The sequence below is a fragment of the Scyliorhinus torazame genome, chromosome 15 (assembly GCF_047496885.1).
Source record: "Scyliorhinus torazame isolate Kashiwa2021f chromosome 15, sScyTor2.1, whole genome shotgun sequence".
In the NCBI taxonomy this organism is placed as follows: Eukaryota; Metazoa; Chordata; class Chondrichthyes; order Carcharhiniformes; family Scyliorhinidae; genus Scyliorhinus; species Scyliorhinus torazame.
Genome location: NC_092721.1, coordinates 157,216,588 through 157,228,688, shown reverse-complemented (window position 1 = coordinate 157,228,688; position 12,101 = coordinate 157,216,588). Strand labels below are relative to the sequence as shown.

Genomic DNA, 12,101 nt, shown 5'->3' with positions numbered 1-12,101 from the left:
AAAACTACTGTGAGGTGAACACGAAAAAAATCAGTAAAACTGGAGCCTATACCTACCTTCTGCAGGTAGGCTTGCTGCAGAAGCAAACAGCAGTTTTGATTGGCAGCCATCTTGCGAAAGGAGCCACTCATGCGCAGTTGCCCAGAAGACGCAAATCTGCAAAACAGTGTTTTGCGCATGCGTGAGGAGCCGCGCATGCACAGGTGCGCAAAGAACAGGAAGGTCAGTTTGTGCATGCGCGAGAAGCCGCGCATGTGCAGTTGCGCAAAGTAAAGGAAAAGCGATCTGCGCATGCGCAATCCATTCCCACGCTCTACGTCACTAGTGTCATGATGTCAGAGGCCCTGGACCATGCCCACTTAAAGGGGAAATGCCCGAAAATAAGGAAAACATTTTTTAAAGCCGTAAAACACAATTCTTTCACCTGGAACGGCAGCACAATGCCTGAACTTCGACCAGTAGCTGAAAGTAACCTCCGCAGAACCCTGCAACAAGCAGTTAGCACCGCCCTAAGAGATGATTTTGTCCTTGACAACTACGTCTCAGGCGTTGATTTCTTCCTTGGACATAGCGAGCACAATGACTGCTCCGACACAAAAAATGATGATATGGTCCTTGAAGATTACGACTCGGAAGATGGTTTCATCATTGGACATAGTGACCTCAGTACCAAATCTGAACCGCAACGAGATGTGTTGTACTGTGAAGAATCCGACACAGACATGGACAAGTTCTTCGGATTTGAGGATCCTCAGCCCAGCACAGACGACATCCTAACCCAGAAGTACAGTATTCTGCTGCGGCCTGCCACCAAGAGACAGAGAGCGGTCCAAGCCCACAGAGAACGGCCTGACACCAAACCAGTGGTCCACGCACCACAGAGAGTGGTCCACGCACCACAAAGAGTCCCCGACTCCACACAGAAAGCGATGACCAGACTCCACAGCGAGACTATTGCACGTCTCCACACAGAGAACACAGAAAGACTCTTCAGCGAGACCACTGCACGACTCCGTTGAGCACACAGATCGACTCCACAGCAAGACCTCTGCATGACTCCACACAGGGAACGTTGCCGGACTCCACAGAGAGAGCGATACAAAGCTCCACAGCGAGCTCGTTGACAGACATATGGAAGCAATGCAAGACTTCAGAGCGCAGTCCTTGCATGAACAAGACCATGAAGGTCTAGCAACCTTATCTGAGCAACCAGCAGCAGACGATGCAAGTCTGCCACGCTCAAGTGCACAGCAAAAAGACTATGACAATCTACCCAGATTATCTGAGCCAGCAGAAGAAGACTCTGACAGTCTACCCAGCTCATCTAACCGACAAGAAGACACTGAAGGTCTACCCACTGTATGTGCGACAAGTGACAAAGGCTTCACAATTCCCATACAAGATGTCGACATCTCAGCGAGACTGACAGACCTCAGCTAGTATGTACAGAGGCACTCGACGATCAAAGTGAGGCTTCTAGTGACTCCAGTGACACCACATTAATTCTAACTTCATCCACTTGAGCCTCTCCACAAGAAAATGCATTCCTGAATGTTTTGACTCCGGATGGGGAGCATCAAGACACCTCAGATGATTCAAGTGAAATCTCGGATGATTCAAGTGAACCTGAAATGACTCCGGATGGGGAGTGTCACGAAGCCAAAGGTGATTCAGGTGAACCAGAAAGGACTCCAGACGGGGAACATCGACAAGCCAAAGATGATCCCAGTGAACCGGACATGACGCCAGACGGGGAGCGTCATGGAATCAGAGACGGCACACTCAATGAAACAGCAGATGCCACAAAGGACACTGACACAAGTAACTTTGTGAAGGACTCAAATTCTCCACTCGGTGTGGTCATTGAGCGCAACAAACACAACAACAAAACCTACAAAAACAACAATACAGACAACAAGAAGCGTACCAAAGGCACCAACGTCAACAACAAGCACGACAGAAACAACAACACTGGACAACGACTGGTACGACATGGTACAACTCTGCAAATGCAGGACACTGTGATAGTACAGCTCAAGACAATGGCAAGTGTGCAGACATACCATGGCATGATAATGCATCTTACAAATTCACGTTTGCTACACTACAAACAAGCAGACCAGCTTTCAAGGCAGCTGACATACGGCATCAATACCGCAAACACAGACACCAGTCCAGGTCAGACAGGAAAGGTGACATCAAGAATCGCTACCACAAGCATCGAAAAAAAAGAGTCCAATTCAGACAACGAGTGATTTGACCACTTGAACACCTCCTGATGACTTCTTGGTTCGTTAAGCACAGAGACACTGACGGCGTTCGCAAGGAAATGACAACATCGACACTTCAATAACAAAACAAGAAAGCCACTCGACCATTTTAATTCATGAACTTTGGGCTCATACATATTACTTGGTATTGTATAATCATCACTGTCATGATTTGTACATGTCATCACTTATCTACCTATTTTGTTCAATTTTCTTTAACACTGTACAGAAAATATGTAACACAAAAAAAGGGGGGATGTGGTGATATCCATCACTGTAAATACACAAGGGGTTAATGTAAATACGCTAAGACTAAGTAAACACTAGAGGGAGCACCAGAGACATCATGACATGCAGACATACAGCTAATGAACACATAGAATAGGACACGACTAATGGGCAGTCAAGGCACCCAGAGGTGACACTACCACAAGGGGGCAACCCATATAAAAGGACAGAGCACACATGCTCTTTCTCTTTCCATAGGCGACACTTAGAGAGAAGCACAGGAGCAGATCTGAAGCATCACATCCACCACATGGCTTAGAGCAGACTGGTTAGTTAGACTGAGTTACTGTAGCAAGATTAGCAGGAGAGTCGAACTCAAGTAGGAGAATTGTTAACTGTTCAATAAATGTGTTAAACCTATCTCCAAGTCTGAACCTTCCTTTGTCAGAGCATACATCAAGGAAGCAGCTCATGCTACATGAAGAAGCATAACACAACACTGGCCATGAGCATCAAGGTGTAATTAAAGGAAGTAGTCCATTCAGTTTGGGTATTGGTTCAAAAATGTATTTATGCCATTGAGTGTAAACTGTTATGCAAGATCAGAGCACACACAATTCTATTGAAGTGAAACTGATAAGCTGATGAGAATAACTTACATACTTCAGAGTTTAAAATGTTTTGATATGGCATATGTGCTACAGCTTAATGAACAGGGAATGTAGATAGTGAGCAGACTGCTCCAACAATTCAGTTTTCATTCAGCAGTCTATTTGTCTTCAATTATACTCCCCGTATTGCTCTCCTGGAAGAGGAGGAGCCTTGGCCAGGGACAATGCGGCCAATTATAGATCTGCTACTCTTACCTAGCTGACATCGGTAACTGAATATCATAGAATTTACAGTGCAGAAGGAGGTCATTCGGCCCATACCGGTCCTTGGAAAGGGCACCCTACTTAAGCCCTCACCTCCACCCTATCCCCATAACCCCACCTAAACGCTTTGGACACTAAGGGCAATTTATCATGGCCAATCCACCTAACCTGTACAGCTTTGGACTGTGGTAGGAAACCGGAGCACCCGGAGGAAACCCACACAGACATGGGGAGAACCTGCAGACTCCGCATAGGCAGTGGCACAAGCCGGGAATCATACCTGGGACCCTGAAGCTGTGAAGCAACAGTGCTAACAACTGCGCTACCATGCTGCATTAAGGTTCAAAGCTGGGACTTGTCTGTACCCATCAGTACCATTTCAGACTGTTTTTTATTAAATGGGGATTAAGGCATAAACTGAGGCTCAAATATTTAGGCTTGCCTTCGTTCAACCATCCCACTTGAGGAACATGAACTCAAATGAAATTTGCCAGTAATTTAATTTACTACATAACTTGAAGGTAGAAATTACTTACATGACATAAGTTGTTGAATTCTTAATGTACTTATAAGACTCCCTCTCGGAGGGCGGCACAGTGGCTAGCACTGCTGCCTACAACACTGAGGACCTGGGTTTGGCCCCGGATCACTGTCCATGTGGAGTTTGCACATTCTCCCTGTGTCTGCGTGGGTTTCACCCTCACAACCCAAAGATGTGCAGGTTAGGTGGATTGGCCACACTAAATTGCCCCTTAATTGGAAAAAAATAATTGGGTACTCTAAATTATTTTTTAAAAAGACTCCTTCTTGGCATTATAATCAGTTTTTATTCCATTTATTTAAAAATAATACCAGATTGACAGGATATGTCTTTCCTCTGGGATATAATCATAAAATTCATGACAAGGTGGTTTAAAGCTAAATCAAATTTTTTTTATTCAACACAAACAATCATGAGAATGTGAAATGCACTGTTCCAGGAGGCCTTACAATCGACTGAGATATTTAAAAACAGACATTTTTGGAGAAAAAGATGTTTAAATGTAAAATTGACATGGCTAACTGAAAAAATAACAGTGCCATTGGGCCAAAAAGGCTATTCCTGTTTTTGTGTTGATAAAACAGTGGACTGAGTGTCATCCAACACTATTATCACTAACACTATTCTTTATCCCACAATTATGTGAAGAACTTTACTAGTGTATACAATTGCCTTTACACAAATGTACCCATGACCTAGAAAAGGTCCAAGCCTGATTGGAATTGAACATGTGTGGAACATTGTGCTTCCACAGTCAGTCTTTTTGATATTAAAACATCCGAAGTATTTCCAGCAGTAAAGCCATCTATCAACAGTAATGAGCACTTACTATTACTAATAATAATCTTTATTGTCACAAGTAGGCTTACATTAACACTGCAATTAAGTTACTGTGAAAAGCCTCTCGTCGCCACATTCCGGCTCCTATTCGGGTATTCAGAGGGAGAAATCAGAATGTCCAACTCATCTAGCAGCACATCTTTGGGGACTCGTGGGAGGAAACCGGAGCACCCAGAGGAAACCCACGCAGACACGAGAAGAACGTGCAGACTCCGCACGGCCAGTGACCCAAGCCGGGAATCGAACCTGGGGCCCTGGTGCTGTGAAGTAACAGTGCTAACCACTGTGCTACCGTGCTGCCCGTTTACTAACATTTGTAAACTCAAATGAACAAGCCAGTTTCAGCTCAATTACATTCACCTCAGCTCTTTATAAGCACAAAACACAGTTCCAGTGTCCTCGGACCTTTAAATTCCATTTGAGTTCATTCTCATTCTTCGGCATTATAAATGGTCTATTGGCATTCACACGCTTAAACGTGGGCAATATGTGATAATATATTTCCTATTCCTTGCAGCAGTGGTAGAAAAATTAAGTAGTACTTAATCAAAACAAAATTGTATTCTGGACAAATCAATAATTGCTGCATTATAAGGAAGACTAAAAAAAAGTTCCACTGTATCCTTCGTTTGGAGAACTTTAAAAATGTATTTAAAAGAATGATAAATATGTGTAAACCTTAACTAAAATGTATTGCAGTTCTACTCTGTTTTGTTAATTCTTGTTTATAGTTTAGGAATGGCTACATTTTAAAATATGGGGTAATTTTCTGACTTTGGCAGCCCGACGTGCTAGGAATGCATATTGGAAGTATGGGCACATGTTGTTTATCATTTTATAACCACCTGGATGAATGATTAGAAATGGTCCCCAAATTTCTGCTATGTGCTCCCCGAAGTTGAAGGTCTCTGCCATCAATGTGAAGTCAGAGTTAGTTTTTTGTTTGTCCGAAGTCTTTCAAGCCTTTTTATTAGAAAATATTATAAAAAAGGTTTGTTAAGATTTAAATTTACTTTCAGAAAATTCAGGACAAAACCTGTCACACAGGACTCAAGAAATTGACAACCATCCCTCACAGTAGAAAAGGAATAGCACAGGCAGAATGGCTTTACCTGGAATACACTGGATCAAATTGGCTACCATTGCACTAAAATGAGCTCGAATGTCTTTTAGAATTTCAACATCTTTGTCATTTTCTGCCTCCAACAGCATCCTGGTTAAATCGACATACTCTAAGAACAGGGCTCCCAGTGCCAAAGTATCCCGTTCTAAAGCTCCATTAGTACTAGCAAAAAGAAAGAAAACTAAGGTTTATTCAATGCGGATGAAGACTAAATGCCATTTATTTACAACAATTAATTTAAACACAATGGGCATAATTGTCATCTGTTGGTTTAAATTGATTTTAAATGGTTTCCCAGAATTAGTCCATTTGTATTATTATTAACAGTTGCAAGAGCATTTTGGATGTGTGTATTAGTGGTAAGAGCAGAAAACTGTAGGTTACACTTAAATGGCTTTGGAGGATTAACAAGAAATTGCAGAACAGAGGCAAAACTTCTTGCAATCTTTGAGAAAATCGTTCCAGCCCATTGGCAGCCTTTCTAAAGGCCATTGAAAGAAAGGGCAAAATGTGACTGGCAAACAGTAAAGGGAATATGTAGGCAGGAGTCTGTAGACTAGTAATGTAACAGTTAGCACCTGACCACTTACAAATGGCGATGGGGTGGAATGGTCTCACATGAGATGGTTGTAAAGTGAGCAGGTTTGTTTGCCACTCAATGGCACCATTCCTATAGATTACCTTTGCAAAATGCTTGGAAAGATTTTGGGGCAGGCTCACGGTGCAGTGACCATTACTTTCACGCATGGTGCAGCCACGTGCTACATGGCAGCTGCAGATGTCTGAGCAACAGATGTCACAAATCTGCATTTGGCTTTCTGAAACTACAGGATCTATTAAGACATGGATGTAGGCAAATAGGTGCAACCGTGCCTACATTCATAATTGCTGATATGTTGGCAGTGAGCGCCTTAGCATGCATTCTATAAATCAGATATTAGCCTTGTTGATGTTTTGCATTTCAAGTACCGATCACATATCTAATATTAAATACTGAATTATGTGCAGCACAACAGAAAATGTTGTTCATATTTTCCTTCATTTTATTGGAAACTTACTTGTCACTTATAACCCCAGCATCAGCGAGAAGTTCAAATATCCTTAAAAGCTGCAGTCGTAATAAATCTCGACGTTCACGACGCTTCTTGTTCTAAAGCAATTATGGAAAACAAAAATCCATACAGACTGAATGGTAAAGCATAACAAGATTACATTTGTGGAAAGTAATAGTAAATTCAAATCTATCTCTGTTGTAAATAAATTTGTGTGCTTTGCTTCAAGGCGGGTCTTTAGCTCATTGTCTGCTGATGCTTCATCCTGAGCTGTATTCTGGCAGTTTTTGCCAATAGTAGTTTGCCATTGTCGTCCACTCTCAAAGGAAGGGTATGGGGCAGGTTGCAAGTCTACCACAGCCAGAGCAGGAAGGGAACCTGCGCTGTTGGGATTATTCTGAGCTACACACTAGCCACTTAGCTAACTGGCCCCTTTCTGTATGCAATACTTAAGATTAAAAAGTCTCTGAATTTCCTTTCTGAAATTAGCACAGACGTGCCAATGGGTCAGAGGAGTGGTGGGTGGGGAATTGGAAGTATGCAATTTAGTTTGGGATCCAGTTGAGTGCCCCCCCACCCCAATTTTTCAGCCAATTAAACATTTTGCCAGAAGTAAGGGTGGAAATATTAAGGGCTAGGAAGGAGGGAAAAGGTTTAAGACATATAATGGCCTCAGGGTGGGATGCAAAATTGAAGAGACTGGTTTCAAAAATGCTCTTCCACCTGCAAAGCAGGACATCAGCGGCTGTCTTTCACCTAGGTATTGGGCATGAGTTAGCAGGAAAAAAAACAAGAGTCCCATTTTGGGTGCCTGTAGAGCTGAGAACGACTCTGTAATTAAACAGGACTTTGTTTTTTGGGGGGCCTCTGCGGGGAATGTCCCACCGAGGCCAAACTTACCTCACTTCCTGCAATGACGATCTCTCAATTCCCCACCATGGCCGCCGGACCCCTCGCCCCAACGCCCCACCTTACCGATTAGGGGGTCCTCAAGTCTCCCCCTCATCCCACCTCATAAGGGCAAGGCCCCCCCTGGGCCCAGTACCCAGCATTGGCAACCTGGCACCATGGCACTTCCAGCCTGTCAGTGCTACCGGGGCACCCTACATTTCCAGGATGACACTGCCAGGGTGCCCAGGTGGCAGTGCCCATTTGCCAGGCTGGCAGTGCCAACATGCCCAAGATGCCCTGGTGGCATCAGGATACCACTCTCCCCAGAGCCCGATCACGCGGGAGCTTCCAATCGCCTGGGAGACCCCCCCAAGTGGCGTTACGCCTGGTCCATGTTTGTGGAAACCCGTGCTAAATGGCGCCATGGTGAGGTATACCAGGCGTGGCTGGTTGATCCCGGGCCTTGGGACACACCGGCGCAGACATATTTAAATGAAGCTAACTGTTCACTTAAACATACAAATCTGGATCCAGCCCAGTGTTGGCGAGTCCAGATCGCAACATCTCGCGAGATCTCGTTAGATCTCACGAGGCGTCCTCAGTGTCGCACCCTTGCGAGAGGCTTAGAATCATGGAATTTATAGTGCAGAAGGAAGCCATTCAGCTCATCGAGTCTGCACTGGCCCTTGGAAAGAGCACCTTACTTAAGCCCACGCCTCCACCCTATCCCTGTAACCCAGTAACCCCACCTAACCTTTTGGACACGAAGAGGCAATTTAGCATGGCCAATCCACCTAGCCTGCACATCTTTGGCCATGGGAGGAAACCAGAGCACCTGGAAGAAACCCACACAGACACGGGGAGAAAATGCAAACTCCACACAGACAGTCACCCGAGGCCGGAATTAAACCCAGGACCTTGGAGCTGTGAAGCAGCAGTGCTTCTCATGAGATTTAATGGCCTCATTCTGTCACCGAATCGGGCGTGATGAGGTCATCTGATCGTGCCCTTTATTCTTGCAACGGACCCAACTTCTCCGTTTTTAGATTTGTCAAGATACAAATTCTAAATAAACTTGTATTTTTAAATACTATATTTTTCTCTATTTTGTCATAAGTAATTAAACAATGATGTTTGATCTGAACAAACATGATTGATAGCATTTAGGATGTTCAAGAAAAGTAATCAGGTTTACCACAGAAATGCAAATTCTTTCTCTACCATGAAAGAAAAATCTCCAAAACAAACCTCTGGTCGGCGTTCAAGAGCTTCTTTCATCAATGGATGTAGCTCTTCAACTAACTCCCTGAATTAAACGAAGAGAAAAAAATAACTTCATCTTCAACGATAAGGCATATAAACTTAGAAATCATTGGTCCCAATTTGAACAGAAGACCACTGCTTAAGCAAAGATAGTGGGCTGGACTTTCCACACAATCCACCGTGTTTTGTGACAGTGGAGGCAGCCCGTCATTGGCCGGCAGCGGGATCTTCTCGCCCTGCCGTTGTCAACGGGTTTCCCATTGAATGCAGCTCTCGCTGCCGGGAAACCCGCAGTGGGGGTGCGCCATCAGTGGGACCAGAAGATCCTACAAGTGAACAGCCAGAAAATTCCGGCCAGAAACCTATTTAAAACTGAACCAATTTAAAAGCTAGGTTAACACCTGTATTTAAGTGGTGGATAAAAGGTACTGTACCTGATCAAACAACATGCAATCATGCGGTGGCTGGCCAATTAAATTAGGGGTGGTCGACGACCAATTCAAGAATGGAGTTGGGAAATGAGATGCCAATGACAGCACTAGCTGACTGAATGGCAAGTGCTAATGCCATATTTTAAAGGGCTAACAGCTCTGCATACACTAGTCCCTTATTTTAAATGATTATCTGCCTTACTGTCAGAAGACACTACTGTTGCCTGACTGGCCAGAAGCCACAGAGGAGCTGAACAGGCCCCTGCTGAGACCATGTATTTTCTCCTCTAGGCTGTAATGGCAGGCAAGAGGTCCTCTTCCCAAGGTACAGGAAGAGACATGACAAAGCAAGTCTGAACTGAGGATGCAGAGAAGGTTCGCAGTTGTTGGGTCACAACCCACACCGAGGTGCAGGGCTCCAATTATGCCAATGACCTTCTTTGCTCCAACAAATTGAGTCCTCCTTGATGGTTTGCTCTTTGTGGCATGCCTGTGGCGACGCAAGAAAGTGGAGAGGAGAGCAAAGATCAAGCAGCCATATATCATGTCAGAGGCAGGGGTGTGTCTCAGCACGAGGTTCACGTCTGTTTTCACTGACTCCCAAAAGGTCTTTTGAGGTCAAACGTACGGAGGAAGCATTTGCGAGCCTTTATCATGGACCAATGCTTTGTCCTAAGCAACAGTATTTTGTCAGTCTTCCCCCCCTTTAGATCTGTCAACCCCTCTCCCACCACCCCTTTGCCAGGGCCTGCCTGACTGGCTCTGGCAAGACCTTGGACTCAGCTTACAGTTTGGACTCCATTGCCTTCCTCAGAAACTATTGCAATAGTTCACTCCAGGTGGTGCTGCTGGAACATAAGAGCTGCTGGCCATTTAGTTAACAGCAGCTCCTAATAGTCATTGTGCCAATCAAAGACATAATGGCAATTAACTGGCTGCAGGGCAAGCCAAGTTCAGATGAGCTGGCACCCAACTTCTATGTCAGGGGGTGGGGACTCTGCCGCCAGTGTAAAATTCAACCCGTTAATTCTGTCTCTCTCTCCATAGATGCTACCATACCTGAATATTTTCAGCATTTTCTGTTTTTGTTTAGTATTTCTAGCATCCGCAGTAATTGTTTTAGTGAGACAGAGTAATGGTTTTAGTGGGGGCTATGGGGACTAGAATATCAAAAGTGGAGGTGAGAGTGCTGTTGAACAAATCAGTAGCTGCAGAAGTTTTGTGATGAATGGGCAGCCAAAGGTTTGAAGGAAATTTAGGTGAAGGTGACATTACCCCTCGGCAGGTTTCTGCCAAGGCCGTGATGGTGATATAATCATCCACAAAGAACTCCTGGATGGCAAGAGAAGAGATATTTTGGAGGGCAACAAAAGTCTAGGTGATGATAGCCGATCTGCCGGCAGAGTTCATAGATTCAGTAGTTGAGTCAGGTGGGGAGGAGATAAGCAAGTTTAACCCTGAGTGGGAGTGCTGGGAAGGAGGTTTGCAAGAGAGTAGTGTAATGAAGAAGTGCCTTGATAGGTCTTCTTCAAGATGCCCAGAGAGGAAAGCTAAGAGGGATTTAAGCGTGGGCTGAAGAGTAGGAAGGTCTAGGAATACTTATGGGTTGGGTAAAGGAAGGAAAATTATTACCTCATAGGTGATGGCAAAGGATGCGTGCCATCATGCTGGCAAGATTGTGCAGCGTGTAACATACCACAGAAATCTTAAGAAACCTTGGGCGTGATTCTCCGCAGGCGTGATTCTCCATTTTGCCGGCGCCCGGGGGTTTCCCGACGGCGTGGAGCTGTCCCACAATGGGAAACCCCATTGACCGGCCGGTGTAACGGAGACTCCCGCCGGCGGGTCGGGGCAGAAATGTGGCGCGGCGGGGCGGAGAATCCAGCCCCGAGTCCAGCTTATTTGAACACAGCCGACGACCTCCAGAGTAATCCAGGCAGTGAAATCAGCATGCCAATGGTTTTATCTATCTCACTTCTTGCAATGTCATAGCTCTCATTGTTTAGATGTGGTTTCCGAATCGGAGTCATGAGCCAAGTCATCAGCAAGTAGTCCCTGTAGTAGTCATTGCTTACTTTAAAATACAACTGTCAGAATGGACTGCTGCAGAATGAAGGGATCTGGGGCGAAATTCTCCGGAAACGGCGCGATGTCCGCCGGCTGCCGCCCAAAACGGCGCAAATCAGACGGGCAACGCGCCGCCCCAAAGGTGCGGAATGCTCCGCATCTTTGGGGGCCCAGCCCCAACCTTGAGGGGCTAGGTCGGCGGCGGACGAATTTCCGCCCCGCCAGCAGCTGGCGGAAAAGGCCTTTGGTGCCCCGCCAGCTGGCGCGGAAATTACATCTCCGGGCGGCGCATGCGCGGGAGCATCAGCGGCCGCTGACAGCTTGTATGCATGCGCAGTGGAGGGAGTCTCGTCTGCCTCCGCCATGGTGGAGACCGTGGCGGAGGCGGAAGGGAAAGAGTGCCCCCACAGCACAGGCACGCCCGCGGATCGGTGGGCCCCGATCGCGGGCCAGGCCACCGTGGGGGCACCCCCCGGGGTCAGATCGCCCTGCGCCCCCCCAGGACCCCGGAGCCCGCCGG

The 12,101-nt window shown here is 45.8% G+C and overlaps 1 protein-coding gene across 6 annotated transcripts in view; it reads right to left on the bottom strand.

Annotated features, from left to right (window-relative positions):
• LOC140391931 (protein furry homolog) overlaps positions 1 to 12,101 on the bottom strand; it is a 790,380-nt gene that overhangs the window by 340,318 nt on the left and 437,961 nt on the right. For all 6 annotated transcript variants that reach the window (XM_072476991.1, XM_072476992.1, XM_072476988.1 and 3 more), the window contains 3 exons: positions 9,069 to 9,126; positions 6,936 to 7,027; positions 5,867 to 6,039 (listed from right to left, as the gene is read on the bottom strand). In XM_072476991.1, the coding sequence (XP_072333092.1) occupies positions 5,867 to 6,039; positions 6,936 to 7,027; positions 9,069 to 9,126 (323 nt within the window). The remainder of the gene's footprint in view (positions 1 to 5,866; positions 6,040 to 6,935; positions 7,028 to 9,068; positions 9,127 to 12,101) is intronic.